An 18882-nucleotide genomic window follows, 5' to 3' on the forward strand; every position below is an offset into this window, starting at 1 on the left:
TTAATTGTCTTAGTTAATGAGATATGTTTTATTGTTTTTAAGCGGCATTGAATTGTGCCAGAGTTGTAAGCCACCTTGGGTGCTTGAGTCCCCTGCAGGGTGAGAAAGGTAGGGTATAAATGAAGCAAATAATAAACAGATCGAACTGCAGCCCTCCAGATGTGGCTATATCCCAATTCCCATCAGCTCTAGTCATGAAGTCTAATGATGATGAGCACAGGAGTTGCAGTCCAGCATTTGAAGGGCTACAGAAAATGACATGGAGGGATGGAGTTGGCCCACGGGCCTTGAGTTTGATACAGACTGGTAGGGACCATTAGGAGTGATGGAAAAGCTGTCCTCAGCCTGCAGGTCACAATTTGTCCTATAGCTTCTTTCATGACTCACCAAAATGTTGCACGTGAAATCAGTACAGGCAGTCCCCAAGTTACAAACAAGATAGCTTCTGTAGGGTTGTTCTTAAGTTGAATTTATGTAAGTCAGAACAGTTACATTTTTAAAGTGTAACTCCAGCCATATATATATATATATATATATATATATGCGCTTTGGATCGCATAGGGAAGGGTTAACACCCTTGTGGTGTTTGTTTTGCTGTCTATGTCCCTGTTCAGAAGATTTCATCTCACTTTTCATCCCTGTGAGAATTGGGTTTTGAAAAAATTAACTTGTTGTGGAAACAAGGATTGGTGACAAAACTGCAGTGAAGAGACCTTTTCCCCATGATAATAACTCTTTCGGGAGTGAATTTCCCTTCTGAGAGGTAGATTTCTCTCACTTCCTGTTGTCTCGCCCCCCATTCTTAAGTACGAGTCAGATGTAAGTTGTATGTTTGTAACTTGGGGACTGCCTGTATTTGGTATTGTTCCTAATTTATCTACTGTTGGTACACCTTTCCTTCCAGCATTACTTAAGCTACTTGAATAGCCTCCGTGTCAAGGACGTCTTCAGTTCGACGCACAGCCTCCTCCACTACTTTGACCGACTCATCCTCACTGGGGCAGAAAGTAAAAGCAATGGCGATGAAGGTTACGGGCGCAGCCTGCGCTACGCGGCTCTGAACCTGGCAGCTTTGCACTGCCGCTTTGGACACTAGTGAGTTCCTGTGGTGGTGTGTTGCAATTGGAGCCATTGTTTGGTAGAGCAGGGAGGCGTAAAGCTACAACTCCCAGGATTACATAACATTGAACAATGGTAGTTCAAGTTTGTTTATTATTTGTTTTATATCCCGCCCGCTCTCCCTCGTAGAGGGACTCAGAGCGACTAATTCAGACATGGGCAAACTTTCTAACTTGGGGGCCACATGACAGGTCAGAGCAGGGCGGGCAGGCTGAAAAGAAGGGGGGTCCTCCCCAAGCCCCCTCCCTACCCTTTCCTCCCCTTTCTCTTCTCTTTTGGAGGCAGAAAGTGAAGGAAATACAGGAAACATTTGGATCCCAACAGGGTTAGCCTTGGTCAGGATGAGATGGTGGATGGGAGAGAAAAGGTGTATCCATGAGACCACGTATTGCCTACTGATATAGAATCCTAGAGCTGGAAGAGACCCTCAAGGGCCATCCAGCCCAACCCCCTGCCATGCAAGAAGGCACAATCAAAGCACTCCTGATAGATAGCCTCTTCAGAAAAGCCTGCAGAGAAGTAGACTCCACCACACTCCAAGGCAGCCTATGCTGCTCTCTAAAAGCTCTTACTCTCAGGAAGTTCTTCCTAATATTTTCAATTGAAGCTCTTGCCCTTCCATTTGAACCCATTGCTCCCTTGTGCCCTGGTCTCTAGAGCAACAGAAAGCCCCCCTCCTCCTTTTTAAAGGGACACCTTTTAAAATCTTGAAACATGGTTCTCATGTTCCCTCTCAACTGTTGCTTCTCCCAGCTAAACATCCCCCAGGAGGAAAGGAGGAAGGAAAAAGAGAAGGAAGGAAGGATGTGTGGAAGGGAATGGAGGGAGGAAAGAGAGAAAGAAGAAAAGACAAAAGGGAAGGAAGGAAGGAGAAAGAGGGAGAGAGGAAAGGAGGGAGAAAGAGGGAGGGAAGGAAGGAAAGGAAGGAGGAAGGAAAGAGGGAATGAAGGCTAGGATGAGAGAGAGGAAAGCCTGAGAAAAGAGCCCAAGGGGCCCCATCTGGCCACCCTGCCTGGGTTTACCCATACCTGGGCTAACTGCAGCCATTCGAAAGAGCAGGTGCTGTCTGGAAGGTCACAAGAATCCTGCTGTTTCCTGGCAGAGCTTGGGAGAGTTTATCCTGTCCCTTAGATCCAAAGATCTCAGAGTGGCATACAATCCAACCAGTGACAAAACAGTAAATATATATATTTCAGCAATACAATTTTTAAAGACAGTAATTTCTCCATACATGGCTTATATTGCTATATAAATCCATTTAAACAAATGAGTTGACCCTGCTACTTATGGATTGTGCTTTGAACACCAAGGGATGTCTATAGCATCTGCTTATGCCAAGCCTTCCCAAGTGCCTGGGTTTTTCTCCCTTGGCATATCACATCTTGGCAGTGGCTGGTGCCATGTTGAACGATCCCTGCATCTTGCTCCTTTTCCTTTGTAGCCAGCAGGCTGCGCTTGCCCTGCAGGAAGCCATCCGCATTGCCCAGGAGTCCAACGACCATGTCTGCCTGCAGCACTGCTTGGTAAGCCGGGAAGGGGGGGGGGGCTCTAATGCTTCCCAAATCCTCATCACATTTCCAAATGGAGTTGTGAACTCTTCCCATCGGTCGCATTCCACTTTTTGACCCAGATTTTATTTTGTAAGGTTGAATTGTAAGCTTTTAAAACTGTCTGGAACAGATATGCCAAGAAAAAAAATCTTTCTGTTCACCTCCGTGGGTTGACTCTTAGGCAGACCTGAAGGTGTTGGCTCACAAGAAAGCCCCACCACATTAATAGAATAATTATAGAAGAATAGAGTTGGAATAGACCTCATGGGCCATCTAGTCCAACCCATGCAGGAAAAGCACAATCAAGATGGCCATCCAGTTTCCATTGGACTCAGAGGTAGAGAGTTCCACTGCTGAACAGCTCTTCTTACGTAAGATACTCCCTGACCAAAAAAATTGCACAAGTGACCTCAGTAGCACTTTATCTTATGGTTCGTCCAATTAAATTCTTCCTCATCCCCGGATCCTCCTCCCTATGTTTGACATTGTCCTATCTCCAAGTGTTTTAAAAATTTATCCTGAATTTGCCCCTTCCCAGCGAAATCTTTTTTGTTTTTATGTCTGATTTTATATTGTTGTGTCGCTTATTATATTGTTTTGCATTTCATGTATTTTATTTTTTGGTTTTATTATGTTTTTGTGTTATATTGTTGTGTACTGTACTGATGGGCGTGGCCTCATGTAAGCTGCACCGAGTCCCCCTGGGGGAGATGGAGCGGGGTATAAATAAAGTATTATTATTATTATGATTACAGTCAGGAAGTTCTTCCTAATGTTCAGGCAGAATCTCCTTTCCTGTAATTTGAACCAGTGCTTCAGTGACATCTAATTCCAGCTCAGTTTATGCACTACCCTTCTCCAGCCATGTGTCCTCTATATCTGTAATTGGTTAAGTGAACGAACCCAGAGGGTGATTCTCCCCAATGCTTCCTCTTCATCCTGGAAAGAAGGGAGGAGTGGAGTGCAAGAAGCAAGGTTCCATCCTGGGCCCGGTTCTGTTCAACATCTTTTTTAACGACTTAGATGAAGGGTTGGAAGGCAAAGAATCATAGAATCATAGAGTTGGAAGAGACCTCATGGACCATCCAGTCCGACCCCCTGCCAAGATGCAGGAATATTGCATTAAAAGCACCCCTGACAGATGGCCATCCAGCCTCTGTTTAAAAGCCTCCAAAAAAGGAGCCTCCACCACACTCCGGGGCAGAGAGTTCCACTGCTGAACAGCTCTCACAGTCAGGATCATCAAGTTTGCAGATGGGACCAAATTGGGAAGGAGAGTCAATACTCCAGAAGACAGGAGTAGAATGCAAAACGATCTGAACAAATTAGAAAGATAATGGGCCAAAACCAACACAGTGAAGTTCAACAATGACAAATGAAAGATACTCCACTTAGGCAGAAAAATGAAATGCAAAATTACAGAATAGGGGATGATGCCTGGCTCAGCAGCAGTATGTGTGAAAAAGATCTTGGAGTCCTTGTGGACAGGAAGGTGAACATGAGCCAACAATGTGATGGGGTGGCTAAAAAAGCCAATGGGATTTTGGCCTGCATCAGTAGAAGTCTAGTGTCTAGATCCAGGGAAGCCATGCTCCTGCTCTATTCTGCCTTGGTCAGACCACTTTACCTGGAATCACACTGGGTCCCATTCTGGGCACCGCAGTTCAAGGGAGATGTTGCCACTAAACTGGAATGTGTCCAGAGGAGGGTGACTCAAAGGATCAAGGGTCTGGAGAACAAGCCCTATGAGGAGCGGCTGAAAGAGCTGGGCATGTTTAGCCTGCAGAAGAGAAGGCAGAGAGGAGACACAATGAGGGCCATGGATCAAGATGTGAGTGGAAGTCCTAGGGAGGAGGGAGCAAACTTGTTTTCTGCTGCCCTGGAGACTAGGACGCAATGGAGCAGTGGCTTCAAACTACAGGAAAGAAAGGAGATTACACCTGATCATGAGAAAGAACTTCCTAACTGTGGGAGAGAGCTGTTCAGCAACGGAATTCTCTGCCCCAGTGTGTGCTGGAGGTGCCTTCCTTGGAGAGTTTTAAACAGAGGCTGAATGGCCATCTGTCAGGGGTGCTTTGTGATTTTTCTGCTTCTTGGCAGGGGGTTGAATGTGATTTTTCTGCTTCTTGGCAGGGGGTTGGATGGCCCACCAGGATTCTATGATTCTATGAGATGCATTGGATCACAGCTCCCATTATCCTAATCCAGTGTGCCCAATGAATGTGACGGGGGGGGGGGGGGGGATGATGAGACCTGTAAACTAACACAATTGGGGCAGGTTGGCATTGATTGGGCTACAGCTCAGTCATTCCTCTTGAAGTCTCATTTGGTAGGATTTTTTAACCTCTCTCTCTCTCTCTCTCTCTCTCTCTATATATATATATATATATATATTCCTCAAAGAAATTGCCCCTTTCCACAAAGGTGGGCAAAGGAAGAACCGGGAAAGCCTGATTTTACAGCATCCTCCGGATTCGTTGGAGGATATTTTATGGCTTTCTTTTTGGAGCTGTGGAAAGATGACAGCATTTCATAAAATCATAGAAAATAGAGTTGGAAGAGACTACATGGGCCATCTAGTCCAACCCTCTGCCATGCAGAAAAAGCACAATCAAAGCCCCCTCAATAGATGGCCATCCAGCCTCTGTTTAAAAGCCTCCAATGAAGGAACTTCCACCAGACTCCAAAGCAGAGGCTTCCACTGCTGAACAGCTCTTCTTACAGTCAGGAAGTTCTTCCTAATGTTTGGGTGGAATTTCCTTTCCTGTCATTTGAACCCAAATTTAGTACTCTTCTGTAATGTAGATGCTGTGCGTGATTGTTTATGGGTCCCCCCTTTTCTCTTCTTCTCTTTATTCTCAAATTCTTCTCTTGCCAGAGCTGGCTGTACATCTTGGAGCAGAAAAAAACAGACAGTGGCGTTCTCTTGGAACACTCTGTGAAGAAATCTGTGTTTTTCGGATTACCGGTACGTCTTGGGCACCCTAGTTTATCTCTGTTCCTTTTGTTTGCAAGGAATCATTATCCTTCCCCTCCATTAAATGTTTCCAGTGCTGTTTACAAGATAGAGAAACATTTTTTAAAACCAGCGGGCATTGTTGGCATCCTGCACTGCAGAACTAAAAACAATACAGTCAAGGCTAAAAGTGTATGAGAATAGAGGTCTTGGATACTCCGAGGATATTGGGAAGGGTATTTAGTTTTAAGCTCAATTGTAATTGTATGATTTTTATTGTATCTTAACTTGTATCAGTGACACAAATATTTAATTGTTTTTAATGTTTGTAATTGCCATGTTTTAAAATGTATTGGGTTGTGTTATGTCATTGTAAGCTGCCTTTTTAAATGGGTCAACCTGTACCAAAAGCATATCAGTTGTGGTTGAAAGGGGAGCCATCTTTGTCTTTTGTCCCAGTTTCCTCTGTGTGAAAAGATGGCTCTATTTTCCCTTTTTTCCTGCCTGTCCCGCCTTTCTGCCCATGTTTCCCACATGGTTCACAGTTGAAAACCATGGCATAGGATGTAGTGGAGGCAATGCTCACAAAATAGTCTGGCTTTGCATCAGCAGGTTTCTGATTCATAAAACAGAAGCGAATAGGCCAAATCTCCGCAAGTCCTGAAATGGCCATTGTGCTCTTTCAAGAATCTGGGTCTGAAGTGAAAAATGGCATTGAAGCTGTGGAAACCTTCAAGCTTGGCTCTTGTATCTTGTACTTGGATTTCCTTTTAACTAATTCATTTCAAACCCTTCTTACTTTCTTTCTTTTCCCTCCCTCTCTCCTAGTATCTAGCTTCCCTGGGGATCCAGTCCATGGTTCAGCAAAGAGCTTTAGCCGGGAAGACGGCCAACAAGCTAATGGATGCCTTGAAGGACTCGGATCTCCTGCACTGGAAACACAGCTTGTCCGAACTCATCGATATCAGCATTGCCCAAAAGACAGCTATCTGGAGACTGTATGGTCGCAGGTACAGTCATCCTTTGTAAACCAGTTCAGAGGGGCAAGAAGATGCCTGTGTTGAATGCAGAGTTGGCTGTTTTCAGCCAAATAATTAAAAAAAAAGTTTCTGAAGTATAAAAATGTACGTAGTGGCTCGTCCCTTTGAAATTTCCTGTTGTTGCTGCTATTGCTATTTATTTATATATTGTGTCAGAAGCGAAATGAGAATACAGTTATAATCTACAAAAAGAAACCACAAACAAAGTTAAAAACTTGGCTTTATACTATATGTCCTTTGATTAGAAGCTGGCCACTTGGAGTGCTTCTGTTGTCTCTGTAAGAAGGTCTTCCACTGTGCATGTGGCAGGGCTCAGACTGCATTGTAGTAGGCAGTCTGTGGTTTGCTCTTCTCAACAGTCTCATGTTGTGGACTCCACTTTGTAGCCCCATTTCTTAAGGTTAGTTCTGCATCTCGTGGTGCCAGAGCGTAGTCTGTTCAGCGCCTTCCAAGTCGCCCAGTTTTCTGTGTGTCCGGGAGGGAGTCTCTCATCCAGTCTCAGCCACTGACTTAGGTTCCGGGTGTTAGCCTGCCACTTTTGGACTCTCGCTTGCTGAGGTGTTCCTGCGAGTATCTCTTTAGATCTTAAGAAGCTGTTTTTTGATTTGAGGTATTGGCAGACTGGCTGATATCCTTACAGAGGATGGGCCGGAGATGTCACTGCTTTGGTCCTTTCATTACAGGACCTGCTATTTCCTGATAGATGCCAGGTGGTGCAATACTGGCTAAACAGTATAATTTCTCCAGTGGTGTACGGCATAGACATCCTGTGATAATACGACATATCTCATTAAGAAATATGCGTTTTAGATGGATTAGGAATCAGCTGGTTTTCCCTGTAATAGGCAGTAAGAGCACCTAAAGCTTTGGAGAGCTTCTGTTCAACCATTTCAAAGCTCCCTGTTTGAGCAGTGATGGAACAATAGTCAGCATACACCCACAAGATAGTAACACATCCGGGCCTCCCCTGGGCAACGTCTTTGTAGACGGGTGATTCTCACACACCAGAAGCAACTTGCACTATAATAATAATAATAATAATAATAATAATGATGATGATAATAATGTTGATGATGATAATCATCATTTTATTACCGGCCTCTCCCTGTGTCTTGATGAGCATGTGAAGGTGGTAGGACAGAAACAAAATCCTCTCCTGTAGTATTAACATGATTCTTGTACCTGGGTTGTAAGTGTCATTTCCTAATTGGGTCTGTCATAAAAATATGGAAAAAGATTATTAAACTTCACAAACTTTGTTTTTGTGGGATACCCAGCAGCATATTTTGCTATAGTTTCTCCATAAATATCTCATTGAGTCTCAACCAATTCAACCTAGTTTGTGGCAGCCACAAAAACGAAGTTTCTGGAGTAGAACAACTATTTTCAAATTAACTACTGCACAATTAAACAGGAATAACACTTTCAAATCAGGAACATTTTTTTCAAATTTTGTTACATAGTGTTATAAGACTCAGATAGTCTAGACCTAAGCCATGATCCAGACACCTACTATCTGAATCTGCTTCATGATCCTTGGAAGCCCCTTACGTGATGCTAAGCCGGTTTTCCTTTTGCCTTAGCACCATGGTGCTCCAGCAGGTGCAGATGCTGCTGAGCATGAACTCACTGGAGGCCGTGAATGTGGGCGTTCAGCAGAACAACACCGAGTCCTTCGCTGTGGTCCTCTGCCACTTGGCTGAGCTGCATGCAGAGCAGGTGGGTACCATGGCATTTAGCTCGGGTCCATTTTGATCGGGGGGTGGGGGGGTGGGGTGTGGCGGCACAACGGGTTAAAGTGTTGAGCTGGTGAACTTGCTGACTGGAAGGTTGACAGTTCAAATCTGTGGGGCAGGGTGCGCTCCTGCTCTTAGCCCCAGCTCCTGCCAACCTAGCAGTTTGAAAATATGCAAATGTGAGTAGATCAGTAGGTACCCCCTTGGCAGGAAGGTAAATGGCACTACATGCAGTCATGCTGGCTACATGACCTAAGACGTGTCTACAGACAACACTGGCTCTTTGGCTCGGAAATGCAGGAGCACCTCCCCCACAGCCGGAGATAAAAGGGGAAGCCTTTGCCTGTGCATCTGTGTTGCATTGTTTCAAAGCACTGAATGTTTGCTTGTGTCTGTATATATGCTGAATCCGCCCTGAGTCCCCTTGGGAAGATAGGGCAGAATACAAATAAGTCTCTTCTGGTATCAGAGAATTGGCTGTCTGCAAGGACGTTGCCCAGGGGATGCTTAGATTTTTTTGGGTTGTTTTTACCATCCTTGTGGGAGGCTTCTCTCATGTCCCCATATGGAGCTGGAGCTCATCCACTCTCTTCCCGGGTTGGATTCAAACCGGCAGTCTTCAGGTCAGCAACCCAACCTGTGGTTGAGTTCCAACAGGACTTCATTCTCTCTCTCTTGATTCTGTTTTAGGGGTATTTTGCTGCCGCCGCTGATATCCTAAAACACTTAAAACAGAGGTTTCCTCCCAACAGTCAGCATGCTCAGGTGAGCTCTGGTCTTCCTTTTTGAAGATCATCTTCTCCTTCAGTACAAGGGCATGTATCATATGTCGTGCGGAAAATGGCGGGAGCTTAAAAGAAATGGAGCGAACATAACTTCCTTAGGCGGGGTTCCATAGTTGAGGCACTGCTGCAGCAAAGGCTGTGCTGGATATCTTTGTTTTAGATCAGCCTTGTTATGTTTGCTTTTGAAAACCAGGGTGCGTTTTCACTTCGTCCACGGGTGCTTGAAAGAAAAAGATCCTATCTTTATTTTATTTTATTTTACTAGCTTGGGTGCCCTGCGTTGTCTGGGTTATTTGAAAAAGTCAATTTTTTAATTGTACAAAATACATAGATTGTGGGTGAACTACAACTCAAATCATGCCAGGTTAACCCCCTGAAACTCCAGTGCTTAAAGTTTGTCATGTTGGGCAAGTTTGCTCTCCAGGTGCAGCATCAGTGGGATCTGTGTGCTCTCTGGCTGTAGGATGAACTACAGCTCCCCCCATGGCGGGTCAGTTCCCCCCAAACCCGTCCAGTATGCTAAGTTGTTCATGGGGGTTCTGTGTGCCAAGTTTGAGCCAGGTCCATCATCGGTGGGGTTCACAGTTTCTCTGGTTGTAGGTGAACTACAACTCCCAAAAATCAAGGTCAATCTCTACCAAACCCCTCCAGTATTCAAATTTGGGCATATTGGGTATGTGTGCCAAGTGTGGTCCCGATCCTTTGTTGTTTGGATTCACAGAGCTCTCTAGATGCAAATGAACCGCAACTCCCCAAAATCAAGGTGAATTTTCCCCAAAGTCCTCCAGTATTTTTTGTTGGTCATGAGGGTTCTGTGTTGCAAGTTAGGTCCAGGTCCATCATTGGTGGGGTTCAGAGTGCTCTTTGATTGCAGGTGAACTATTGTTTCAATTCGATGTTTGGTTTTTTTGTCTTACTCTACTATAACAGGCTGTGTTTTTTATTTAATTTTAGTTGTTAAGTTATAATTCATGTTTATATGTTGGGTTTAAATTTTGTTATCATGGATGTATTGTTGTTGTATTCAGGCATTGAATGTTTGCCTTTTATGTTTGGAATCCGCCCTGAGTCCTTTCAGGAAGATAGAGCAGAATATAAATAAAGTATTATTATTATTATTATTATTATTATTATTATTATTACCCACAACTCCCAAATGTCAAGGTCAATTCCCCACAAACCCCACCAGCATGCTAAATTTGGGCATATTGGGCATGCATGCTAAATTTGGTCCAGGGCCATTGTTGTTTAGGTTCACAGTGCTGTCTGGATGTGGGTGAACTACAATTGTGTGCTATGGAAAATAGTAGGAAAGGGTTATGGAAGATACAGTGGGAGGGACCATGCAAATTCCACACCAATGGAGAGAGTCAAGAACACTGAGATGTCGGTAGTGTAGGAAACACATCAAATCTAGGATAAAATTGTTCCTTTATGAAAGCCTTCGCTTGGGTGGTGGGCAGTGTTGTGTTTGTGGAGGACACTGGCAGAGGTCCTACATGTTCACGGCGCTCGCTATGGAGGGAGGGCCAATGGTGGCTCCTGAGTAGTGGGAGCTATAGCTATTTGTGGAAGTGGGAGGCTGTCTGTGAAAGTAGGCACCCCAGTCACATACACACATACATATTTTCACATTTATTATGGAGCTATCTATCTATCTATCTATCTCTCTCTCTCTCTCTCTCTCTCTCTCCATTGCCTCTGCCTTGGCGATGAAGGCGATCTTGATCAAAATGAGTCAGAGAAATGTTTAAAATGCATACATAAAAAGCCAGATTGGAAGTGACAGTGTAGATGGAAGCATCACACCAAATTGTCTTGTCATGGTTCTTCTCAACCCATGGCTGAAGTTCTGTTTTCCAGCTTTGGATGCTCTTTGATCAGAAAATCCAGTTTGACAGAGCCATGAACGATGGCAAGTACCATGTGGCCGACTCACTGGTGGCCGGAATTACAGCCCTGAACAGTGTCGAAGGGGTTTACAGGTAAGAGATGGTTGGCGTGTCAGGCTTTGGTGAAGGTCCTGTTGAAATGGGCTTCGTATTGACCTGAAAAGTCAGTGCACTTCATTTTATCATGTCTTTTGCTCAAGTGAACTATTTCCACTGAGCCTTGCTTGCACTGTGTCGAATAAAAACAACATACGGAGGATGTTGTACTTAGTCCGACTAAATCTACTAGTCAAATGTGGGCTAGGCAGTGCTACTATTAGGTGGATCTGTAATTGGTTAAGCGACCAAATCCAAAAGGTGCTTCTCCCCAATTGAGTCCCCTTTGAATATTATAAATATATAATAATCATGGTTCCTCTTTTCCTGGAAAGAAGTGACTACTTGAGTGCCATAAAGAGGGTTTGGTCCTGGGCCCAGTACTGTTCAACATCTTTATTAATGACTTGGAGGAAGGTTTAGAGGGTGTCCTTATCAAGTTTGGACATGGGACCAAATTGAGAGGGAGAGTGAATACTCCAGAAGACAGGAGCAGAATTCAAAAGGACTGTAACAGATTAAATTGCTGATTAACCAAAATGGACAACATGAATTTCAACTGGGACAAATGTAAGATACTACACTTAGGCAGGAAAAAATGAAATGGAAAGATACAGGATGGGTGACACCCATGTGAGAAAGATCTTGGCGTCTTCATGGACAAGTTGAATATGAGCCAAGAATGTGATGCAGCAGCTAAAAATGCCAATAGGGTTTTTGGCCGCATCAAAAGGGGTAGAGTGTCCAGATCAAGGGAAGTCATGATGCCTCTCTATTCTGCTTTGGTCAGACCTCTTTACCTGGAATATCACTGTGTCCAGTTCTGGGCACCATAGTTTTAAAGAGATATCGACAAGCTGGAAGGTGTCCAACAGAAGGCAAGCAACAAAAAAAAAATTTATTTATTTACTTCATTTCTACCCTGCCTTTCTCTACCCTAGAGGGTATTCAAGGCGGCTTACAAATCTGGCAAAATTCAGTACCATACAGGTAAACAATAAACACATCTCATCAAAACATAAACAATCTAAACTTATAAGCAATTAAAACACATATCAATCAATCAAACAGATTAAAACCATATAAAATGCCGAGTCATTATTTCATGTCCAAATCGTTTTCCAAAATCCATAGTCTGTTATTCAAGCTGTTAAAGTCTCATTCCGTAGTTTCCTGTTCACCAAACACCTGTGAGAAGATCAAAAGTCTTCGAGACCATGAATCCCCATGAGGAGCATCATAAAGAGTTGGGATGTTTAGCCTTCAGAAGAGAAGGTTGAGAGGAGACAGGAGAGCCATGTATTAATATGTGAAAGGATGTCCTGAGGAAGAGTGAGCAGGCTTGTTTTCTGCTGCCTTGGAAACTAGGACTCAATGAAGCCATGGGTTCAAATGACAGGGAAGGAATTTCCACCTGAAAATTAGGAAGAACTTCCTGACCATAAGAATTGCTGTTCAGCAATGGAACTCTCTGCCTCGGATTGAGGTGGAAGCTCCTTCCTTGGAAGCTTTTAAACAGATGCTGGATGGCCATCTGTCGGGGGTGCTTTGATTGTGCTTTTCCTGCATGGCAGAATGGGGTTGGACTAGATGGCCCATGTGGTCTCTTCCAACTCTGTGATTCTGTGATTCTATGAAATCCTCCCCTTTGAATTGTTGCAAACCTCAAAGGCCTTGTGGGCCCATAAATGCCCTGCCTGAGTTTGGAATATTGAATTATTTGGGCTACAGTTCCCAGAATCGCCCTGTTGTGTTGAGCACCTGAAATGCAGGGGAACATTTAGGATTTTGTCCCCAGTAATTTCGGGAGAAAAGGGGTTGATCAGCCTGGATTGTTGTGCCCTTGCATGTTGCTTGCTTTCCAGAAAAGCTGTTGTACTTAAAGAGCAGAATCAAATGTCCGAGGCCCACCGACTCCTGCAGAAGCTTTTGATTCACTGCCAGAAGACTAAAAACATGGAGATGGCGATTCGGTAAGAACCCGGCTACCTGAGGAGTCTTGTGAAATCTCAGATTTTTTGCATTCTCAATAATTTTCCTGATTCAATTGCCTAGAAAGGGTTTGGTGTTCCAAAGCTAACAAGGGTCGTTGACGTTTCCTTGTTTTCTCTCCTTGGTGTCTGTATTGCCGCTGTGTTGGTTGCGGTTAGTGTGCTCCTGGCCATTGCCAAGCTCTACTGGAGGTCCATGCGCCACACCACTGCTCTGCCGGTCCTACTCCAGGCCCTTGCTCTGGCTCGAGAATACCGCCTCCAATCCCTGGCCTCGGAAACAATCCTTTGCTTGGCTTTCTCGCAGGTATTTTCAAAAAGGGGAAAACATTTCTAAAGTTGAGCAACAACAGCAGTGGTGGGTTGCTGTGAGTTTTCCGGTCTGTCTGGCCATGTTCCAGAAGCATTCCCTCCTGACATTTCACCCACATCTATGGCAGGCATCCTCACAGGTTGTGAGTTCTGTTGGAAAATAGACAAGTGGGGTTTATCTACCTGTGGAATAATGTCCAGGGTGTGAGAAAGAACTCTTGTCTGCTTGAGACAAGTGTGAATATTGTCATTGGCCAGCTTGATTAGCATTGAATGGCCTTGCAGCTTCAAAGCCTAGCTGCTTCCTGCTGGGGGGCTCCTTTGTTGGGAGATGTTAACTGGGCCTCATTGATTCTTGTCTGGAATTTACTTGTTTTCTGAGTGTTGTTCTTTATTTACTGTCCTGATTTTAGAGTTTTTTAATACTGGTAGCCAGATTTTGTTCATTTTCACGGTTTCCTTTTTTCTGTTGAAATTGTCCACATGCTTGTGGATTTCAATGGCTTCTCTGTGTAGTCTGACATGGTGGTTGTTAGAGAGGTCCAACATTTCTGTGTTCTCCAATAATATGCTGTGGCCAGGTTGGTTCACCAGGTGCTCTGCTATGGTTTAAAACTCTAAAATCAGGATAGTAAATAAAGAGCAACACTCAGAAAACAGAGAATTCCAGACAGGAAACAATCAGGGCCAGCTAACACCTCCCAACTAAAGATTCTCCCAGGCAGGAAGCAGCCAGACTTTGAAGCTGCAAAGGTATTCAGTGCTAATCAAGTTGGTTCCCACTTGCCTCAAACAGACAAGAGCTCTTTTTCCCAGCCTGGACATCATTACACAGATGTATAAACCTCACTTGGCTAATTTTCAGCAGACCTCACAACCTCTGAAGATGCCTGCCATAGATGTGGGTGAAACAGCAGCAGAGAATGCTTCTGGAACATGGCTATACAGCCTGGAAAACTCACAGCAACCCAGTGATTGAAAGTCTTTGACAGCAGCAGCAGTTTTAGCAGATCAGAAGCTTCTTGAGCCCAGCAGTAGAGCCAACGAGCTCCAGTAATGGTGGGAGCAGCGTCAAAGCTTAAAAGTTACAAAATACTTTACTGAAAGAACGACATTACTATACAGGAAAGCAAGGGCCTACCTATCTAACTATCTAGCTCTCTGGAGCAGACACTTTATCTCTCTCCATACTCACAGGAGAAGAACAAAGGGAATATTGTGGCTGGATCTACACTGCCATATAATCCAGATTATCAAAGCAGATAATCCAGATTATCTGATTTCAACTGGATTATCTGCATCTACATTTCCATATAATCCAGTTCAGACATGGCTGGAAACTTTGTATAAAAAGAGGCGTGTCCCTGAGAAGTGTCAGTCTAACAGAAGAGAGGAAGGGGGCAGATACAGGCCCCTTCTACACTGTCATATAAAACCAGATTATCTGCTTTGAACTGTATTATATGGCAGTGTAGACTCATATAATCCAGTTCAAAGCAAAGAATGTGGATTATCTGCTTTGATAATATTGGTTATATGGCAGTGTAGAAGTGGCCACAGAGGACAGTAGAGAAAGGACTTTCCCTGCCTGGGTCCACAATTGAGGAGCTGCTCCCTAAAACACTGCACTTGTACTCTTATGAGGTAGGGCTGGACGACATGCCACAGGTTTGTGTTGGAGGAAAGGGTCTTTAAGATACTCTGGCCCCAGAAGCTTTGCTCCCAGCCCGTCACCTTGTAGTAACCTTTTGTCTTTGGCTTCCCTTGTAGCTCATGCTTGGGATGCCCGAGCAAGCCCTGAGCATGCTGAACACCACGATTGAGCCCACCTTGGCTCACGGCTCAGTGCTGGACAAAGGAGCGGCCATGTTCCTCGTGGCCAAGTGCCAGGTGGCCTCGGCAGTGGCCTTGGCCCCTCACAAGAAGGTTGAAGGTAAGAGAGGTGCCCTTAGCACATTTGTCCCAGTGTCCCAGATACCACATTTTTGATCCATTGTGCCCATCATGGGCTCCCTTTGCCAGTGGGAGCTGCATCCGTGTCCTTCCCGATCTTCTTAGGCGTAATAAACACCAAAAGGTCTCTCTCCTCCAATTTACAGCTAAAACCAAGGTCGTCTCCAGCCACACCCATTGCGTATGGCTCCCAGGCTGTTTTGGCACAAAATGAAAAAAATATATACTTAGACCAGTCAACTCTTGTTGAATGAATGCAATTTGACCCCACTTGACCTGCCATGGCTCAATGCGATGGGACCCTGGGAGTTGTAGTTTTGGTGGGGCAGCAGTTCTCTTTAGGCAGAAACACTAAAGACGCAGCAAAACTAAAACCCCTAGGACCAAGTTCTGAGATGTTAGACTCCCTTTCTATGGTCTAGAACTGGTAATTAGAGTATAACAAATTTACTCCTCACTTCCCATCATGTCCCAAATTGACTCTTTTGGACTACGGCTCTATGGAGGAGATTCTGGGAGTTGTAGTCCAAACACATTACCTTTTCTAGGTTTGGCAATCCCTATATACAATGGGGGAGAGGGGATCTGTTTTGAATACTCTGGGTGTTCTCTGGGTTTATACCTGTGGGGCCAAAGTGACGCAGTGGATTAAACCGCTGAGCTGCTGAACTTGCTGACTGGAAAGTTGGTGGTTCATATCCACGGGACAGGGTGAGCTCCTGCTGCTAGCCCCAGCTTCTGCCAACTTAGCAGTTTTAAAACATGCAAATATGAGTAGATGAATAGGTACCGCCTTGGTGGGAAGGTAATACACACTTTAATATACACTTTATTTCTATTCTGCTCTTCTCCCCTAGGGGACTCAGTGCGGATTACAGCATTTACAGCAGACTAATAGGGCCTCATCATGCTAGAGAAAAAATCCACTTAAAATCCAGTTTCTGTCTCCTGCAGAATTCTGGGTTTCGTAGTTTAGGGAGGAGCCTTTAACAGCCTCACTAAACTACAAACCCCAGAATTCTGCAGAAGTAGATAATAGGCAAACATTCAATGCCTTTGCAGTCATATACAATGAGACAGAGCAACACAGACAAGGTGAAGACTTCTCCTTTTTCATTTCCGGCTTCTGGAGCAGTGCTCAGCTCTGGCTGGGAGTGGTGTTCTCCATTTTCAAGTCGAGGAGCCTGCGTTGTTACCTCCTGGTTGTGTGGCCAGCAAAACTGCTTGGAGTGTCTTTTCCCTTTTCCCGCTGAAGCAGTAGCTATTTACTCACATTTGCATGTTTTCGAACTGCTAGGTTGACAGGAGCTAGGGCTAATAGCAGGAGCTCATCCCATCCCTCAAATTCGAACTGACGACCTTCAGATCATCAATTTAGCATCACAAGGCTTTAACCCATTGTGGCACCACGGTGCAAGGTAAATGGTGCTCCATGCAGTCATACTGGCCACATCATCTAGGACAGAGGTCCTCAAACTTTTTAAACAGAGGGCCAGGTCACAATCCATCAAACTGTTGGAGGGCTGGATTATAATTTGAAAAAAACATGAATGAATTCCTATGCACACTGCACATATCTTATTTATAGTGCAAAAAACACAAATGCAATACAATAATTAAAATGAAGAAATTTTTTAACAAATATAAACTTATTAATATTTCAATGGGAAGTGTGGACTTGCTTTTGGCTGATGAGATGGGATTGTTGTTGTTGTTGTTGTGTGCTTTCAAATAATTTCAGACAGGTTGACCCTGAGCGAGGCCAGGTAAATGACCTTGGAGGGCCGTATCTGGCCCCTGGACCTTAGTTTGAGGACCCCTGATCTAGGAGGTGTCCTTGGACAATGCAGGCTCTTTGGCTTTGAAATGGAAATGAGCACCATCCATCAGTGCCAGAAGGGGAAGCCTTTACATTTATCTGTGTTTCATTGTTTCTTGGCATTGAATGTTTGATATATTGTTGAAGGCTTTCATGGCCGGAATCACTGGGTTGTTGTGGGTTTTTCGGGCTGTATGGCCATGTTCTTAGAAACATTCTGTCCTGATGTTTCGCCTGCATCTGAGGCAAGCATCCTCAGAGGTTGTGAGGTCATCAGATGCAGGCTAAACATCAGGAAAGAATGCTTCTAGAACATGGCCATACAGCCTGAAAAACCTACAACAGCCCACTGAACGTTTACCTTTGTGTTTGTGTATGCTGGAATCCACTCTGAGTCCCCTTGGGGAGATAGGGCGGAATACAAATAAAGTATTATCATTTCCTCTGCTTGCAGTCCTGGAGTCGGCGATCCTGAACCTGAATGAAGCCAAAACCTATTTTGCAAGGGTGGACTGCAAGGACCAGCTCCGCGATGTCTACTATTACCAGGCCAGGCTTTTCCACAGCTTGGGCAAGACTCAGGAGAGGAATTATTGTGCCATGTTCTTTCGGCAGCTGGACCAAGAGCTCCCCGCATGTGGGGTTCCATTGATCAGTGGGTTCAAATGAGACGCTCCCCTGCACCGCCTCCAACTCCTTTCTTTTGTTTAGTACAAACCGTGATTTTTTAAAAAATAAAATAAAATGTGTTTTTCTTGCTGAGTGGAAGAAACATGTTTTTATTGTAGGGGAAAAAGATGGCCACTGCTCAGAGCTCATTTCTCTACGGAATGATAGTAAGGTGAGGCTTGCCAACAGGTGCATTTCTGGAAAAAGTTGGGAAGGAAGAGTGAGTTGCCACTCACACCCACTCACACCCACTCTGTTTTATATGCATTATGTAATATCCTCCCATGTACATGTTAATAGCAATAATGCCAGTTTTCCAGCAGGCTGCTCAAGGTCAGCTTGCCCTGTAGAGATAAGGATGTTTCTCTCCTGGAATGCCTGGGAATGTGTTCCTTTGTGAGGATGGGGGGGATCTTTTCCCCCTCTGCCTGAGAAAACGTCAGCCTTTTTTCAGAACTAAGGAGAATATATAAAGATCAGGAAACATGAGGTCCAAGTGGTGTATGCTGGACATTTGCCGGAAACCCTGTTGAGGGGCTTCTAGTTAATTGAGCACAGCCTGGTGAACAGCCATTGTGAGAAAGCACCCCTTGCTTCAATCGGAGGAAGGTGAGTGTACTTTGAAGGTTTTATGGACACGTCCTTCTTAATGTAACCATTGTTTTGGTGCCCAGGAATTGAACAGATTGAGAGCTCGGTACATTACCATCGGCAAATGTTGTGGGTGGGCATCGTTCCTCAGGGTGAGGTGTTACGCATAGCTTATTTTCCCCCATTACTTGTGGGGATTTAGTTTGAAGAAAGTGAGAGAAGAAAGGTGGGCACATACATGGATTTTATTGTATACCTCTTTGAGCTAGTGCAGCCTGAGAAATTAGGACTTGGGGGTCTTATTTTACTTCCATATACAGGGAAATCAACCCCTGAGGTTTGGGCTGGGGATGCAGGCATCCAGGAAAACAAC

General features: G+C 44.5%; 1 protein-coding gene across 1 annotated transcript in view; it reads left to right on the forward strand.

The window, feature by feature from the left end:
- Positions 1–18011, forward strand: part of ANAPC5 (anaphase promoting complex subunit 5) — a 38465-nt gene extending 20454 nt beyond the window's left edge. The window contains exons 7-17 of the mRNA XM_060785957.2: positions 905–1095; positions 2561–2642; positions 5548–5637; positions 6454–6635; positions 8249–8384; positions 9092–9166; positions 11050–11171; positions 13040–13147; positions 13325–13472; positions 15248–15410; positions 17704–18011. Coding sequence (XP_060641940.1) covers positions 905–1095; positions 2561–2642; positions 5548–5637; positions 6454–6635; positions 8249–8384; positions 9092–9166; positions 11050–11171; positions 13040–13147; positions 13325–13472; positions 15248–15410; positions 17704–17918 — 1512 coding nt within the window. The 3' untranslated portion in view covers positions 17919–18011. The remainder of the gene's footprint in view (positions 1–904; positions 1096–2560; positions 2643–5547; positions 5638–6453; positions 6636–8248; positions 8385–9091; positions 9167–11049; positions 11172–13039; positions 13148–13324; positions 13473–15247; positions 15411–17703) is intronic.
- Positions 18012–18882: the final 871 nt, after the last annotated feature.

The sequence above is a fragment of the Anolis sagrei genome, chromosome X, assembly GCF_037176765.1.
Source record: "Anolis sagrei isolate rAnoSag1 chromosome X, rAnoSag1.mat, whole genome shotgun sequence".
Classification (NCBI taxonomy): Eukaryota; Metazoa; Chordata; class Lepidosauria; order Squamata; family Dactyloidae; genus Anolis; species Anolis sagrei.